This window comes from Procambarus clarkii, chromosome 56, assembly GCF_040958095.1.
Source record: "Procambarus clarkii isolate CNS0578487 chromosome 56, FALCON_Pclarkii_2.0, whole genome shotgun sequence".
In the NCBI taxonomy this organism is placed as follows: domain Eukaryota; kingdom Metazoa; phylum Arthropoda; class Malacostraca; order Decapoda; family Cambaridae; genus Procambarus; species Procambarus clarkii.
The window spans coordinates 15699790-15719390 of record NC_091205.1 but is presented as its reverse complement, the minus strand read 5'-3'; the positions used below and the strand labels follow the sequence as shown (position 1 = coordinate 15719390).

General features: G+C 35.3%; 1 protein-coding gene across 7 annotated transcripts in view; it reads left to right on the top strand.

Moving 5' to 3' along the window:
• LOC123770646 (gelsolin, cytoplasmic) overlaps positions 1-13112 on the top strand; it is a 33017-nt gene extending 19905 nt beyond the window's left edge. For 2 of the 7 annotated variants that reach the window (XM_069305757.1, XM_069305755.1), the window contains 4 exons: positions 9-119; positions 935-1060; positions 4615-4720; positions 11702-13112. In XM_069305757.1, the coding sequence (XP_069161858.1) occupies positions 9-119; positions 935-1060; positions 4615-4713 (336 nt within the window). In that variant the 3' untranslated portion in view covers positions 4714-4720; positions 11702-13112. Of the gene's footprint in view, positions 1-8; positions 120-934; positions 1061-3772; positions 3805-4614; positions 4721-11701 lie in introns of all 7 variants that reach the window. The other 5 variants (XM_069305761.1, XM_069305760.1, XM_069305759.1 and 2 more) reach the window with 3 other exon arrangements.
• The last annotated feature ends 6489 nt before the right edge of the window (positions 13113-19601 follow it).

Sequence of the window (19601 nt, the reverse complement as noted above, 5' to 3'; positions counted from 1 at the left end):
CCCAACAGGACCTGAATGAGGATGATGTTATGGTTCTGGACTCTGGCGATGAAATCTATGTTTGGGTTGGACAAGGTTCCGATGACCAGGAGAAAGAGAAAGCCTTTGCTATGGCAGAGGTAAGATAAGGAGCTCTTTTGATTTGTAAGATTTGAGCTCAAATTGGAGCTCAAAATTATGGAAAATATAAAGCCATTCATCTCTCAAAAGGGTATTACCGTTATTGTAGTGATTTATAGAGATGTTGTTACGAACATTTTCAGATTCTTATAGCTGTGATGATTTTTAATCGCTTATAAATGTAGCTTTTAAATCTAAATCTTTACTATACAGTACAGTACAGCATATAATTATAGATATTACACGCTATGTTGTTACAACTTTCCTAGGTAACTAATTTACTATAAATCTGTGTACACTAACTCAGTTATGTACAAATATTTATGAATGAAAGATTTGAATTTGGTGGATAATTATAAGTGCAATATTACTTTTAATATATTGGAAAGAGATCCATATGAAAGTAACTTGGTGAACTCCAAGCTTCATCTTCCCATTGAGGTCACAAGAGATGGTGCCCGCTGGTAAATTCAGTTAAATTTCCCAAGTAATATATTTAGGCATTTAGTTTATTCAATAGTTTACAATGCTTGCCCAGCAAATGCACTGCTTTCAATACATCACACATTTTTTTTTATAAGATAAGTAAAAAAATATAAGTTTATGCTAATAAACTCCAGCTGTAGCAACTATCTTTGTGAGTAGTAGGGAAACTTTACACTAATTAAATAGTAACCAGAATATATATTCTAAAAATTATTGTAGAACTGTAAATAAAATGCAAGCATGAGTTTAATTTGTGCTTAACATTTTAAAGCTAATTTATATATACAGTACCATAGAATGCATGGTGTAAAACACTTATTCGTTACAGAACTACGTCAAGACTGATCCGACAGAACGTACCCTGGACTCGACTGTGATCCTACGTGTGACGCAGGGAGAGGAACCGGCTGCCTTCACTGCCATCTTTCCTGCATGGAACCCCGACATGTGGCAGGTACGTGAAGAAATGTTGAAATACTCGGTCTAGTACAGGAGATTGGTTGGGATATATAAAACAGTATATAGTAAATTCATTAGAATATTTATATACCAGAAGTAAAAGTTCTTGTGAACAAAACAGTGGCTAGTGATATGATTATGTAGTACAGTACAGTAATAGGTTGAGTAAAATAATTTATTATGGGGAAGATATGGTACAAGTGTTAATATGCAGCTCATCCTCCTGTGTAAGTAGTACTTACAGTAACGCTGAGGATCATTGTACATAGATTGACGTAAAAGGCAAGTAGAAAGTAGGACCCGATACTGAATTTGGACAAACCGGAAGCATTTTTGTAATGGTGCTGTAAAGAAAACTTAATTCAACTAACCTCCCTAGACCTAATACATGCTATCTGAGGCATAATACAGTACACACATTATTTACCAATATTCAGGTAAATTGGGTAAAATGTATGTGCTATCCTAGCCTAGGAATATTTAAGTTTGGTTTATAGTTTAATTTTTTTGAACTCAATAAAGTGAATAGTAACAATTTCTACTATCTACTTGTCCGTTACGTCTATGTAAGTTCGATGGGCCACATAGTTGTAAAAAGTGCCATCTAAACAGGAGGATGGCTTGTAATATGATAGTAATACTTTGTAAACTAAAATTTATGTTTTGTGCTCAAAATTAGTGGTGATGGATTGCAGTAAATAGTAATAAAATGCTAAAAAAAGTACAGTACAGTATACACAAAAGTGGCAAATACGTTGTGAATATATTGTTTGTAGGTTGTCGTGAAGAGAACATGATGTATGTGCATTAATTTAAATTAATAGTGCTCATTTTAAGTATTTCTTTTTTATAAAGTGATAACAGTACACGCGCAACTATAATAAAATTGCATTAAATATGTAAGTGTTTCAAATGAAGTGGCTATCTTCTTAAGAGAGTGCACATAATGCTTCATGGCTAATGTGTACATTTATCAAGTTTTATAGCCCTTTGAAAACTCGCCATTATTCAGTGTTTCAGAATGGAAATAAGGGTATGTGAAGAATGTCAAATTACAATAGTAATAAGAGGTTAACGTTAATATTTGAACTTAAAGGTTCTTTACTTCTGAAGTACAGTACTAACATACAGTTCTTTACAATCAAAATATTAATTAACATTAATTCTAAACTATATACAAATTGTAAAGATTCTAACTTATAACGAGCATTAATTATAATACTCATGGCATGCAAAGCATCATGGTTAGTTCTAAAATGCTAATTAAAAACAAATATACCATTTGTCTAATAATATAAGCATAGGGCGAAGAAATATATGTATATACAATATAAGTTATATTTAGCTACATGATAAAATTAATAACAAAATTTGGCTTTGAATGAATACGAAAAGCTTCATTCTGAGCATGACACTCCCATGCTCCTTAAGACAAGATATCCTGGTTCCAAAGCTTCTTAAGGCAAGATATATTCCAGAGTATTAGATCATGACAGTCAGGTCAAGGGTGACAATCTGCATTGGCACAACAGGGATGGAGGGGGGGGGGGGGGGAGGCTGTTGGTAGAGGACAAAGAAAAGGAAAACACTAGAGTTAACTGAACTTTGATGCAGGCGTGAGATCATGATCGTGTAGGCCATGACCCAGATATGCTTCCACAGGGCATCCACATTTCCACCAGAAGAAATGACAATCATCTGATAGCTCTCGGTCAATAATGGTGCATCTGTATAGAGCTTTTATAACCTATATCATCATTTTTTATAAAGACTTGGCAATAATAATGAAAATTGTCATATTACAATAACTGCAGTGGTTCAGAAGATCAACAAACAATGACTGCACTTTTGAAGGTTAAAATAATAATCCACTTTCTACTAGAGACTGAAAGTTAAAATTTGGTCATGCATTATGATTTAGCAATAACCCTCTTGGTAGTGTGGTTTTGAGACATTATGCCCATTATTATTAGATAAAATCTGGTGGAAGTACTAGGCTGGTAGAAAGGAGCGAGGGATTTTGATAGATTTAATGTGTATGACCAAAGTACTGTAATCATGTGATAAGTGTCATGAATGGCGAGCTAATGGTAGCAAGCATAACATGCATCCCTATACACCAAAACAATTCTCATAATTTACTTTGAAGAGAATTTTAAAATCATTATTGTATGCTAGTTTGTGTTTATGGTCATTTATATTAGTAAATGATCATTATTGAGTATACATTACTGCTGTGAACATTTCAATTTTCTTGTGTAGCTTTTCTGTTAAGTATCTAGGCCATTTTAGATTAACTTTTCTTTAAACACTCCACATAACTTTTAATGAGCATGGATCTTCAGTTCACTTGCACACATATATGGGAATGAAGCTTGTTCTCCTCTTGCTCAAAATTGATATGAAACCATGTATACACTTTATAAAAGCTATAGAAGCAATTCTATTTGCCACTTAATTTTCAGTAATTGCATTATGTAGGTATAGCATGCTGCCTCTCTCATCACTTTCAACCAAATTATGCTTCACTTTCTATATATTCATTATTAACTTAAAATACTCTTCTGCTTTGTATAATTTTACTGTTGACCAAATTTAAAATATTTCCTATTCCAGCACTTATAAATAAGTATTTTTAAAATATACTTCAACAAAGCAGATGGCAGTTATAAACAAGACTAAATGTTTCTGCTTATTTCCGTTGCAGAAGGTGGATTAGACGGCTTGCCGTACTGTGATGTGCGTTGTGTTTTGATAGGTGGTATTGCTTGTAGCTTCATCTACACACTGCTCTGCCTGTAGTGCATGCTGCCCTAAGGCATTATTCTCCTGCAGTTAGGCTGGGCAGACCTAGGTGTGGTGTGTTGCAAGATGCTCTTGTACAAGATTTGGTCCTCTGTTCCATGTTGGAAGAGGCTTTGGGGCAACAAAAAGACATGCATAAATATCATCTCAATTTTACCAGCGTTAAATATTAAGGATTTACCGTCTAGAACAGTGGTTCTCAAAAGGGGAAGGCACTTGACTTTCCGAGTGAGGTACAGTACCTGTATTTAAAATCTAATTGGATGGATATGTACCAGGGAAGGAATGCCAGTGAGGGAAGGAACTCCAAAATACAAAAGAATATACTTTGAGGAAACTTGATCACAATGGAAGGTTTGTGTCCTGGCACTCTGAGAACCACTGCTCTAGAACATACCTAGAAATGTGTGATGAGTGCTTGTAGCAGTATGCGTAGTGATGCATGTGTATCTTAGTCTGCCTGAAGCTGCTGGCGAGACCCATCAGTACCTTCATATGCAGCAAATGACGACAGTTTTGAGAGGGAGGGGCTGCACAAAAGACTTGTGATGCCCTTGGTGAAAAATTTATCTCGACACTACATCTGATCATCTGTCTGGGATAGAAGATGCAGTCAAGTTAAATTAGAGTCCTGGACACTAATGTAGCTGTAGGAAGATCAGAACTCATAATGAACCATTCCTAATCAGTGTATTTGACATTAAATTTGCTAGATTGTGATGACTAACATAGTGGTTGTTGCAGCAGCTTCCCAGACGAGCCGAGAAGTCTCAAAACATAGAAAAAGTTGTCAAAGATCAACCTGAAAAGAAAAAGACTTCTAACTGTTGCTGTTGCCAATGAGCGTGAAGTAAGACCGATCAGCTGAGGAACTTCAAACATACTAACTCTTTTGATGTATCCAAGGCTTCCCTCCTAATAATGTTGCAAACACTCGGGTCATGTTTTGGAAGCCGTTTCACCAAAGAATATTTAAAACATGTACAGTAGTATGCCATTTGCCACCTAATGCGAAGCCAAGGTAGTATGCAGAATAAATATGAATTCAGTATCTTTACAATTATTCATTTGAAATTTAAAATCATATTGATTACCTAGTTCATACAGTTGGGGTCATGGGATTCTGAGTGTGTACATTTTTAATTTTCATCCAGTATTTGAAAAGCTGGTACATATACTTATTTATTAATATATTTATTTATTTAAAAAAAATCAATAAATTAATTGCTAAGTAAAGTCATATTGGCAATTTTTCTTTAAGGCCGACCCAAAAAAAGTTTAACTGTTGTGATAGTGAAGATTAAAGTTCAGGTCTACCAAATGACACCACTATGATGACCAAACCACACATCAAAAGATGGAGAAAGGACAACATTTCGGTCCGTCCATGACTGTTATCAAGTCAAGAAATTATCGAGTTCACGACTTTATAAAGGTCCAGAGTGGACCTAAACATAGTTGATTCCGCATCTTCTGATATGTACTTTGGTTATCATATAACCACATTGTGACTCATCTGCCATTACTATGCTACCACCTTTAACAAACATATGCACAAAGATATAATCTAAAAAATTTATAAGAAATTTACAATAAACACTGAAGGCATTGCGGAGACTGATATTTTATTTATAGTCGGTTTTGCTTCAGCTAGGTTTATGGTGTTCAGACAAGTACCCAAATTTTAAGTGCAAATTTTCACAGGAGCAGTTGGGTCTCGCTACAAAAAGTTGAGCCTTTTATACATGCTAGAGCTGCTAAAGCTCATATCAAGATAATGCTTAAAAAATACAATACATAAACTAGGCCAAGAACTCTCTGCATGTATTTTTTTTTTTAAATACAGTATGGGTAGAGTTAAAATGAGAAAATCTAACCAAGCTGCCAGTCACTTGCTACAGTCTCTCGTTGCATACATCTGGATGTGTGATTTCCTATTTGTGGTTTACAGAATAGAACATGTTTTGTGTGTGTGTGTGTGTGTGTGTGTATATTCACAGTATACTGTGCTTGTGTGCTCATTTTTGTTTGGCCTCATTAACAAAAAAACAATATGAACTGCAATAACAGTTAAAAATACTAGTATCACCATTCTTATTTTATAATAATTGGCATTTATAAAGTTAATCCTTAAAAAGAAAATTAACCCAATTTCCTCAAATGCCATTTTCTTCTAATAAATATACACATGTAAAAATAAATATATTTTATCACTGTTCTGTACAGTACTTGGGAATAAATCCTTCTTATCGGTAATGTATTATAACGGCCTAAATAAAACACAAATTATTGTTAATGCCTCTTAAATCTAAATGTAATTAGTACAATAGGAAATTTTTGTATAGCTTTTTATAGAGCACTAAAAAATTCAAGCAAAGCCTTGGTCATTTCTCTAGAATCACCACCCACACATAGCATTATAAACTTACAAATTAATCAATATACAGTATAATCATAAACCATCTCTATAGTTCATGGCAACATCACATTTAATGGCAAATGGTATATTCAATTTGTGGTAGTATGGATATCTTCATAAACATGACTGATGCAATCACATTCAATTTGCACCTTAGCCTGACTAACGCTGGCTCAGGTTGATCTGCGGTTTAGAATGAGTAACTTTTGCTAGATCTTGCTCATTAGCAACTAATTCCTACTAATTTCACATAGTACTGGCTACTCTTAAATTAGATAAAACAGAGGTATTTTATAACAAATTTGTTTTGATACGAGATAATGGTATCGGTTTGTTACTGGAATGTGTTATTAGTTTTAAATCTACAATTAAACAGAAAATATGCTGTTCATTTTCTAACATTTTTGTTTTGTAGTCTGATAGTAGTAAATAGTGCATGGTTTCTTGGGCAGCTGGCACTCTTCTCCAGGGTGGCTTCTCTACCTTCACTCGCCATTTTACTTTTGCAAGGGTAAACAACATTGTGATGTTTTAATCGTACACTGTGTATATTTCTGGGTTAGCAATACAGATCAGATGAGGTGCATTGTTTATCTACAACCAATGCAAGTTTAACCTGCACATTGAGCAATTCGGTGAAGAATTAAACTTGCAAATACAGGTTTATTTAAGTACATACAGTACTCACCATTACCGAGAAAGTACTGCTTAAGGATTCTCACGACAGGGGCACACTGAATAAGTGGACCATTGTCCAGCCACTTGGACTGGTCGGTACAGTGACAGTTCTAGCAACTCGGCACATGATCCCCGATGGTCCAAGTGGTTGGGCACTGTCCCTCCCCCCACTTCCCTGCTATCCCAACTTCTCTTAAGTCCTCATATTCCTTCTATGTATTCTATAGTTGTACTAGTTTAGTGCTTTCTCCCCATAATTTCGTTTCCTCCCCATAGTTCTGAGATGAATTCATCCTGTAAGAAACAAATTATTAATGAAATATAATGGTTAGTAGTATAAATTTAAATTTAGTACAGTATATTATTAACTGGGTTATTATAAAGTCCTAAACAAAAGGTTAACACAATAGTTTTTTCAGTAAATATTCTGAGGTAATTAGCAGCACACACTTAGTTGGAGATAATAGCACAAGACTTGGCTAAAAATATGTACCGAGTACAGTATGTATATTATACAAGGCCAAGATAAATATTCCTATCTACAAATAGTGAAGTTTCTCCTTTTAAATAACTTTAATAACATGAATTGAATGTTGTTGTTGAGGGGCGATGACACCCATGGGTCAGATACACGCCATTTCCCATCTGAATGTTTCCTGCTGTGCCTGCATGCAATCTCCTCCTGCTCATGTCAATTTTTCCCCTTCCTGTTTTTTTTCTATAATGTTGGATATTTTTTGGGTTTTAATCACTTTTTTCTAAGATATTTACACTACTGTTATTTTCATGTATAACAGTATTGGATTTACTAATTGTTAGCATTGAAGCAAAACACGCTTATCAAACCCTTCTAGAAGTAGAAAATTTTCAAGATATTTTTATTAAGTACACTTCAGGAACTCGCTTTATATCATCCAACTCAATAGTAGAGCTCTAGCCAAATATATTTGTACCGGTATAATTTTACATAAATAGGTCATTGCAATCTCATTACATTATGCAAACTATTTTACATTATCATTTGCTTTTCTCTGAGGGTGCTAGGCCTGCAACATGCTGATTAGTACTCGTGAACACAAGTTGATTTTAGATATTCATTACCATATAAACTGATTATGTAGAAAGTTCAATTTGTTGAAATCATTACTTTTTAACTTTCTGTGGAGAGCCCCTTCGGCTCCCCGGAACTATACCGGGCATGATGTGTACATATTAGACCGTGGCAAGTCAATCGATGGAGTTCTAAGCCTACCGGGGACCAGCACCAGAACCTGGACCTCTTTGGGGGTCCAGTCTATATCTGCCATCTACCAGGTTAGCAATTTTTCATCGGCTGTAATTTGTTTTGGGATTCCTACCTTTGAGTGCCTGATCTGGTAGATGGCAGATATAGACTGCTTCCAACTACATTGGGGGGGGGGGTGTCTATGGGCCATTGTTCCTCGTGCCTCTGAAGGGACCAGGTTCTGGCGCTTATCCCCAGTAGGCTTACAATTCCATCGATTGACTGTTGCCACGGTCTAATATATACGCATCAGCCCAGTACAGCTATGGGAAGCCTCCGGGTCTCGCCCAGAAAATGGCATTTCGTTACATTCAACGCTGTTTTGTTTTTTCTAGTAAAAAAGTAAGCTAGTTTTTTCTCCAGGATTGTTTTTCTAAATAATAGTAGACAATGCTGATGTTTGAATATCCACTCTAGAGGAATGTTGGCTAGCACTTGACCTCTTCCACACATCAGTTATGCAGCCCTTCACAATCAATAGCAACTTCAGGGTTTGTATTGATACAGTTCCACTGGCCTGTGGGCTGTCTACCCATTCAATTCTTATTGCCCAGAATGAAAACATGACTATTTGATCAAAAGGGTAAATTTTCCTTCATTGCCAAACACTGCAGGTATCTAAAAAAAATAAATTTGTTTACATGTAAAATTGAAAATGGAGGGTTTACTTCAAATTTAGCATTTTGTAATTAACTTACTTTCAAACACTAATAGTTGAACGTAATTGATTCAAAATATTTGAAGTACAGTACTTTGCTATTGTGCTAGTGGGAATGATTATTTTGAAATGAGTAGATTTAAAAGATATCTGTATTTGACAGATTTTTCTATATCTTAATAATAATAATAATGAATGAATGAATGCAAGCTATAGGTCTTGCTAAATGTTAATATCCTTGGGAATTATGCACAATCTAGTACATAAAATTAGTTTAGTAAAGATGAAAATTACCAAATCTTTGGATTACATTAAAGCTACATGAGCTGAAACTTAAAAAAAAAAAAAAAAAGAGCACCAGTCAAGCTCTTAAACCAGAGAAACGTCTCGAAGCAATAACGAGGCAGAGTAATAGGATGTAATCAATAGGTGTATGAATTATAATGAACTTTGACTGAAGGAAGATGACTTTGGCAAGAATGCATACCCATTTATAAAAATAACCATTGTAGTTGACAAAAATCAACATGACTACAGTAATGTTTTACCTGTATACTGTATAATTTTTATTTTAATGAATGGTATATTATATTTTGTATCCCATAATTACTTGTGTTTTTAAAGTTTAGGAAAAATAATAGAAATTTATCTCCTAATGTAAGATGGTTTAACATTTGTAGAGCAAATAATTATTTCACATTAGATTGATTCATGGTATATCCATCTAAAATGTTGGTGGTTTACTGTACCAAGTTTGCCTTATGGTCATTATATGCAGCGGCCATAGTGGGAATAGGAAGCCACAGGCATATAAAGTGTTCCACAGTTCTTCCTGGCAAATTGGAAAGTTACACTGCAATAAATAAAAATACAGTATATATAAAATGTGTATATATATATATTATATATACACTGTATACATCAATGGATTAATTAGATCTATCTTTAATTTGCTTGGTAATAAATACTTTATTAATATTTATAATGATAATTTGATACAATGAGGCTTATGAATGGGCAATCGACTTGAGAATGGTCCAGGACGTACCGAAATGTTCTTGTCCCTTCACTTTATAGTGTGTGGTCTGGTCAACACACTTCAGCCACGTTATTGTGACTCCTCGCCTGCACAGGCTTACGAACATTTTGGTGTGTTCTGTACGTGCAATGCATTTATATTAGTACTGTACAGCACAGTGGATAATTACAATTTCATTAATTTGGATAAAGTAATGCGTTAAGATATATTCTTGCAAAGCCACTAAGGTGTAGCGTGTCGGGCAGTGCTAAAGCTATCAATGATTCGGGTGTACATTTAAAATTCTCAGCGATTTGAAAGATAACTCGTCAGATTAAAATAATAAATATACAGTGGATATATTCTAGCCAACAAATTGACCAATATTAATCATGTAACCTTTAAGTTTTGTTAAAAGCTACACGTGTCACACCCGAAAAAGGTGGTGATAATGAAGGAAATAGTAGTTTGGTTTTTGTAAATACTGTACAGTATTTTTAAGTGAATTAGTAGCATAAGGTTCTAAAGTAAATCATATTTAATATAGTATCTTGCATATCAAGGAAAACCAAAATAGTACTATGAGGAAGTTAAATGCATTTACTGTTAATTTTCAATAAAGAAAAAATTGCACAATGTATGTATATATATATCATTACAGAGTTCCATATTTACAATACTGTATATATATACATTACCATATATATATATATTACCACACTTGCACATTTATTTGGGTATTCAGTAACTACTGTAATGGGGAAATGATATGATTCTGATAATACAGTACTAGTACAGTACTGTAATACAGGTGTTAATAATAGCAATAACTGCAAATATAAATGTAGACAGTTTTCATCATAGTACAAGAACTCTTAGTGTGATGAATCAGTGATTAAAAGGTGGTGCTACAATTCGATGAGATTTCTTGCCTTTGCTTCTACATCCGCTTTATTCACTTCATTCTGTTGTAATTTGATATAGATTTAAGAATGCTTGTTGTGTAGTTTGGATAGTTATTAATCTGGACTGCCAGTGCTTTTGTCTCCTGCTTATGCCAGCATATTTAGTGTATTGTAGGTTTAAGTATTCTTTGTTTGTAAGTAGACTCTTAATTGTAAATCAAGTAGATTCAGTGTTTGTAATCTGAGTGCAGTTAAATTGTTTGCTAATTTTCATGAGACAATTTGATATACAGTGTGTCTAATATTGTATACATTTTTTTTTAAATATTCTGAATATCTACAGTATTTTTATGAGCTGGTTTTTATTAATAAATAAAATAAATTGATCATATCAGTAGCTTCTAAACTATATTTAGTAATAAATGTAGAAGAAATTAGCTTTTGCAGTAACATTAATTTACAACAATAGATTTGGTTGGAAACGAATAAGATTTCAATAAGAGTTCACAATGTTTTGATACAACAAATCAAATTGCAAATGAGTTGTGAAAGGATTTGTACTCCAGACCTGTAGGCCGACTCCTGCCCGTGGGTTTGGATTTCCAATCCTTGCTGCTCAACTCTTGTATTTTGACTTGTAATGTGGATAAAGAATGCAATTCTCCAGGACACAGACTAGCTGTTGATAATATAAGACCATCCAGCTTTCATCAAAATGATGTAATGTGCCACTCGCCTGACGTCTTAACATTGCAAGTCATCTGTCAATGAGTAAACACCTTTAACACAATTTTTCTAAGTAACGTGTTATCGGTAATTAAATAGTTATCTTTTACCCCAAATTAATTAATGTTTCCCTCTACTGCAGGAGTTGCTGAGCTACGACGATGTAAAAGCACAGGTGGCCGAGGGTAATGCTAGTGTTGAGTGAGGTCATATTGACCTACAATGTTCCATTTACCTATAATGTTAATGATCACTGGAACACATTTACCTACAATGTATTCCAGTGATCATTATACTTCAATGGAAGTTCTGTTCATTTTTTTATGACAGTTCTGATTATTTTGATTTGGGAAACAGTGCTCTTCCTAACATACAATATATATATGGAGGTTTAAAGACTTGTACTGTATAATCAGAACTCGATAACCTTACTGTGGTAATTATGCTTCATTGCATAAATTTTACTATTTTACAATTACATTATTGTATCTAAAACATGTTACGTATGAGTTTCTCTCCAGAAAAGAAATCTTTAAACTTTTTTCCCCTACAAACAGTGCCTGTTTTTATAGCTTTTTTGCCTTTAACGTAAATACAAATTATACAAAACGGTGTGGTGCTTTATGCTTACTGCTGGTCTGGGTCGGAGGGACCTGCTGTAGAACTCCAAGTATTAGTGCCTTATATGTCCAGGTAGACAATATTTAACATATTTTATTACTGTAATACAAGCCTTCCAAACTTGCCAGCAAAGTATTACATTAGGTCTCGTTAGATATAATTTATAAGCGATATTGATGGCACAACCCATTCTTAGGAGTGACTGATATGCACAAAATACAGTACAGTATAGGCAAAAGGTATAAGCTTTTGAATCAATTTGTCTTAATTATCTTTTAAAATTATTTTATACTTTTTCTTTAGGGGGGGGGGGGGGGAGTGAAATAAAGTACTGCATAAATGTGATTCCAATTTATGCATCTATAGCATAGGCTATTATTATTATTATCTGTTGCATTGTGAAACCTAATTTTGAATGCCAATAAATATTATGCTAAGAATTCAGTCTTGTGTTCGTTAAAGTCATTGTAATTGTACATCATATTTGAATGCAGATGTGTTTTCATTTTGATTAGTAATGTTCAAAACACTGAAAACAATTTAGTCTTCAATTTGTCAAACGTGTTTTATGTACAGTAGCTACATTCAGGATTACTTCAAATTTCCAATTTATATTTCTTTAAAATTGTATATGCTAAAATAAGGTTTGACAATGCTGGATTATTTGTGATTCCTTAAATTTAGGCTTCCATTTGATTATGACTTAGAATTCAAACTTAGTGTCATACAATAGCCGATTCTAAGAATTCTCTCATAAGAGGGTTTTAGTTAATAAATTTGTATATTCTGGTATTTGACCAACATTATTCTGGATTATATGAAAGTTTCGCACATACTTATTCCTTTGGTACTTAATCTGTCTAGTCATTTGAGTATTGTCTCTGACTATATTGTCTTTCCTTATGATTTGCACAAAATAAAAAATAATAAAATTGAAGTTTTAACCCCTTTATCAAATGGTTTGTATATTCACTAATAAAATTTTAGTTTACCTGATAGTCACCATCTTTAGTGGCTGTGCAAGCAATTTGTATTCCCCTGCTGTATATTAAACTTCAGAAGTCTCAGTTTTTACAGCTTAACACTTGTGCGGCAAGATGCAGCATATTCCATCGTAAAACCAAAATACGGAGTATTTTGGTTTCATGATGGAATATGCTGTAAATATGATGACACAAATGGTGTACCCCCCCAAAAAAAAAAAAAATCCATAGATTGTCTGCATACTATGGGACTTGTTTTAAAATGCTTGCCGACATCTTCCCGTGCTCGATATATTCCAAGTGGCATCCCCACCCCGTGACATGCGCAGCCACCTACACGTTAGAGGCTCATTGTTTTCTTGACCCCACTTGCGATCGCTGCGGCTTCCCCCTCGTGACGAAAAGTTTCCCTTTTCGGTTCTTTTTATCTCGGCAATGTAGATCAAATGGTATTCCGACGTAAGGACAGTATTTTTATAATTTTGTGGAAAGATAAGAGTTGTTTCACTCATCACATCTTGCCATAATGCAGATAAACAAGTGGAAGAAGGAAGAGAATACGCTACCGTGATGAAACATCTTCAGTGCAACAGGTCACCGTGGACAAACCAAATGCAATCTGAGACTACAATACCAACATGAAAGGTGTTGATCACTTCAACCAAATGATAAAACATTATCAGTTTACTCAGAAATGTCACAAGTGGACGAAAAAAACTTTCTTCTTTCCGCAAATGGATGACCGTAATGCTTTTATGTTATACAAATACTACACAAAAGATACCAAGAAACTCTTATTCCTCCAGTTCGACAAAGTAATCATGACATCACTAGTGAAGTTTAGCTATAAGGAGTGGCTTCTCGGCTTCTCAACAATGACCACATCATAACCGCATATTAACCTAACCCGCATATTACAAATGCAAATAATCGCTAACAGAACTTAAACACCTAACCTAACCAAACCAGTGCCTAAATATCTACAATATGGTAATATAAAATAATAATAAATTATATTTGAGAAAATTATTTTATTGAACAGTAAGTTAAAACTGATGAATGCGTCTTTGGGGTCAACCGCTGGATGGAATGAACTTGGTCTGAGGACGGGTTGGTCTGCTACAAGTCTGATAAAAGGATGGACACCAGGTATAAGTGCCAGTCGTGTGGTGTGGCACTGTGTGCTTCACCATGCTAAAGCTTGTACCATTGGAAGGGGACATTCGTGATGGCTAAGTGGTAGTGCTTACCCACCATTTCCTCCACCTATAAAACATTGGTTGACCAACTTCAGGAAGCCTTTTTCTGGAGCAGGTGGAGTGGTTCTATCTAATGTTCAACTCATGCTCTACATACATCATAGGGTGGTAAGTACAGATATTTTTATTAATTTTGTTATACATATATTTTTTCTGTGGGGGATCCCCTACGGCTCCCTGGAGCTTATCGGGCTAAAGTATGTTATATTAGACTGGGACGTTAGCTATGGAGTTCAGACCTACCAGGGACCAGCGCCAGAACCTGGCCCCTTCAGAGAGGTCGCAGGGAACAATGGCCCTAGTAAACCCCCCCCTGTGATTGGGGTTTTTCCTTATCTGCTGTAACGTACAATTGTTACGTTGTTGGGTATGTTAGATACAGTGTTTAGTGAGTTTCATATTTATTTAGTAGTACTGAATACAGCAGTGTCGTAGATGTTGAGACGGAGCTTGGAACAGAGCGCCGAGTGTGGCCGGAGTCGCCGGGCTCTGTGGGAGAGCATTGTAGCTCGATGCGATCCTAGTCTGCTGTCTGTTCTGTGTCGAAGCTGTAGCATCTTGGAGACGATTAGAACTGCCTACACAGAGTGCTACATTCTTGACTGGAAATTGTACGGTCGACTATTCACAAGTCGCTTGGTTATATTCGGTGACTACATTTCAGCTTCCTTCACTAGGAGAGGTGGATGGAAGAACTGATACCTGTAAATAGGGATAGGATTGTAGCTTGTGTATTTAGTGTTTAGTTTTGCCATTAAGATAACGAGATAATGGAGTGAGTTTAAGGTTTACTCGCTACACTGCCATCAACTGGGGTTAGGCACTTAGAAAGGTAGGCATAACAAATTCAAATTCAAAATTCAAAAACACACACAAAACGAACAAACCCCAAAAAGACAAAAAACAAACCCCACATGGTAAGAAACTAACAACAAAAACCCAACAGAGGTAGAACTCACTACAATCCCAAGGAAACAAGCTAGCAAGCAAACGTAACACTACAGCCGCTCCACTCGTCAGTGCAGCCCTCCCCCATCCTGTAGGGGGTTCTACCTCTGTTCAGTTTTTGTTAGTTTCTTGCCATGTGGGGTTTTTGTTATGCCTACCTTTCTAGGTGCCTAACCCCGGTTGATGGCAGATAAGGAAAAACCCCCAACCACAGGAGGGTTTTCCAGGGCCATTGTTCCCTGCAACCTCTCTGAAGGGGCCAAAATATCCTAGGTCCAAAAGGGGGAACAGAAAAATGAGAAGAAAGCAATGGCTCCACCAGCACAGCATATGAGGCGAGTACAGTACTTAGTACAAGACACTGGACAAGAAAAAAAATTAACAAGGAAAAGAAAGTGGTGAAAGAAGTGCCACAAAACCTCATCCTACCACTGAGAAAAGGAATGTACTAGGATACCACGAAAGAAGTTACCTGCCTGCCGTGAAGATGAAAAGGATGCTTAGAAACCTCAAAACACGAAGAGCCAAGGAGAAGGTTGAACCAGCAAAATACATAGTCTCCACCTTACAATAAAGGTGGAGTCTCGGAAACTCAACTGGGATTGAACACCAAGCCGCACCTGAAAGGAACCGGGTCAGACTATCCACAAGAATGTTAAACACTTCCTGAACATAAACCGTGCAGAGAACCACACCCAGAGAAGCCAGCAGAAGAGCTACTTGCAGCATCCAACTCCAAAGAGCGGTGAAGTTGGTCAGTTTCTTCCTCTCAGAGGCTTGGGCCTTTCCAGACAGGCTTTCACCCCTCACCTTCATCAGGTTCTTTTGGGATGGGTGACTTTGAGCATGGTCTAGGTGACTTCATCCCTACTGAGGGTTCCCATGTCTTAACAGTCCTCAAACAGGACTCTGGACCTCTGGTTCATCCTCAACCCTTTATGGTTGAGCAGGTTCATACTTTGCCCCTCATATCTCCTGATAGTTCCCTACCCTCCAGCCCTATCGACAGAGAGGGGTGATAGTTACCAGATATACCAGAGTTAAATTATTGGGACAGCCTACTGAAGGGGCCCAACAAAGTGTTGTTTGTAAAGTATCTGGGCGATATTCATATGTATGTACAGTATATTTATGTGATATGACCAGGTGAACTGCCTCATCACGGAGTGTTATTGGTGGACATCACCTGAGAGAACTTAATGAAGAAAGTGTTATATCACTTGAGCTGAACGGTAGAGCGATAGTCTCGCTTCATGCAGGTCGGCGTTCAATCCCGGACTGTCCAAGTAGTTGGGCACCATTCCTTTCCTACCCCCTCCCCCCTCCTGTCCCATCCGAAAATGTTTGACCCATTTCCAGTGCTATATACTCAAATTGGCTTAGTACTTTCTCCTGACAGTTCCCTTCCCTTATTTTATTGATATGCAGTACAGTATTTTTAAACTGTTGAATGATATACCCAAGCTAATGAGCCTTTCTTTGGATATACAGTATATATATACACACATTTAATTAAGGGTTTATTTCCATACCAGAAAAGATAGGTGTATTTAGTTCAAGGTACAGTATTAAATAATAAACTGATGGTCGGATATGATTAACCTGTTGAAGCCAGTTCAGGCATAATATGTAAACGTGATGCACTTTAGGCTTGGGATAAAAGTTTTGCTTGGCATGTTTGTTTAATCTTGTTTATTAATATTCTATTTTCTAACTTAGAAATTTGTCTTACCTCTGAGTCTGGAGATATATAGCGAGAGTAATAAAAAAAAACCATTATTTCTCAAAGTTGAGTACTAATTAAGAAGGGAAGAAACCAATTGTGTGTAGAGGAGAGGTCCTGTGAGCACCACATCAGAGAGGAATGCTGCATCACCAGTATTGACAGACATGGTACATGATTGCAGATGGACTGATGTGTGTACCTCTACAGATAACATGGAGCGAGGCCTAACCTGGTGACTTGCCAAGTGGTATTAGAGGAGTGCCAGTGATAGCAGTGGAGTGTGAGATACAATTTGTTTTTCCTTATTGTTAGGGGAGGAAGATCCCTTACATAGGCACTGGAACCTTTTCAGGGACCTTGGAATAGGTGAGTGCAGTTCGCAACAGTGCTAGGTGCTGTGCCTGGTTCTCTACAACACGTTTAGGCATTATATACCCTTTTGAATACTTGTATGTGCTTCCCTAACTATTCATATGGTTAGAACATCTATGAAAATGTGGACTTTGTGGACATCTTCAGGAGAAAACTTAGATAGTTTTCTTCAAGAAATGCTGGACCTACTGGGCTGTGGTGGATACATGGGTCCGTGGGCCGCTCCAAGCAACAGCCTCTTGAACCAAGCTCTCACAAGTCAAGCGTGGCCTCAGGCTGGGCTTGGGAAGTAGAACTTCCAGAACCCCATCAAGCAGGGTACATTTCTACCTACTCAGATACTTTTCTACTTATATGAAAACTAGTTGCTGTCCTCTACATACACCTCTAGCTTCTACTTATTCAAAGTAGTACTATTGTATTGAAATAGGTATATTTCTATCTATTCAAATAGGTCCTTTTCATGAGTAGGTACTTTTCTACCTGTACAGTACTTATTAAAACGAGTTACTGTCTTCTACATATTCAAATATTTATTTTTCTACCTATTCAAATAGAAACTTTTTTTTTACATTCTCAAATTCATATCATATCCTTATGAAAACTAGATACTGTATCCTACATATGTTGGAATTTATTATTACAAATTTGTACATATACCTATTCTACCTCTTCCCGGATTAGTGCCTTCTTTTGATAATTACCTATTCTATTTAAATAGGTTTTTCTATATTAAATAGGTACTTTTCTGCATATTTTTATGAAAAACTAGTTACCCTCTCCTACATATGTGAGAATCTATTGCTACAAATTTGTAACTTTACCTTTTCAAATAGGTACTTTTCTATCCTTATGAAAATTAGGCTTCCACATTTGTTGGTCTATATTACTACAAATTTGTACATATACCTAGTCATATAGGTATTACCTATTCAAATTGGTACGTTTATACATATTCTTATAAAAACTAGATATCATTTTCTACATTTGTGGGACTCTTATTACTACAAATTTGTACCTTTACCTATTCAAATGTGTGTTTTTCTATCCTTATGAAAATTAGTCTTCTACATTAGACTATTATTGCAAATTTTAACATATACCTATTCAAATAGGTACAACCTATTCAAATAAGTACTTTCTACCTATTCAAATAAGTACTTTTTTATATCCTTATGAAAATTATTCTACGATGGAGTATTATTGCAAACTTGAACATATACCTATTCAAATAGGTACTACCTATTAAAATAGGTATTTTCTACCTATTCAAATAGGTAATTTTTACCTATTCAAATAGGTACTTTTTCTATCCTTATGAAAATTATTCTACATTTGTTGGACTATTATTGCAAACTTAAACATATACCTATTCAAATAGGTACTACCTATTCAAATAGGTATTTTCTACCTATTCAAATAGGTATTTTCTACCTATTCAAATAGGTACTTTTTCTATATGAAAATTATTCTACATTTGTTGGACTATTATTGCAAACTTGAACATATACCTATTCAAATAGGTACTACCTATTCAAATAGGTATTTTCTACCTATTCAAATAGGTATTTTCTACCTATTCAAATAGGTACTTTTTCTATATGAAAATTATTCTACATTTGTTGGACTATTATTGCAAACTTAAACATATACCTATTCTACCTATTCAAATAGGTACTACCTATTCAAATAGGTATTTTTTACCTATTCAAATAGGTACTTTTTCTATCCTTATGAAAATTAGTCTTCTACGTTTGTTGGACTATTACTGCAAATTTTAACATCGTTTGTTGGACTATTACTGCAAATTTTAACATAGACCTATTCTACCTATTCAAATAGGTAGTACCTATTCAAATAGGTAATACCTATTTGAATAGGTACTTTCTACCTATTCAAATAGGTACTTTTTCTATCCTTATGTAAATTGTTTTCCACATTTTTTGGACTTTATTATTGCAAATTTGTATGTATTCTACCTATTTGAATAGGTACTACCTATTCAAATAGGTACTACCTATTCAAATAGGTACTACCTATTCAAATAGGTACTACCTATTCAAATAGGTACTTTCTACATATCCTGTTAAACTAGTTTTTCTAAATTTGTGGGAATTTAATAATACAAATTGG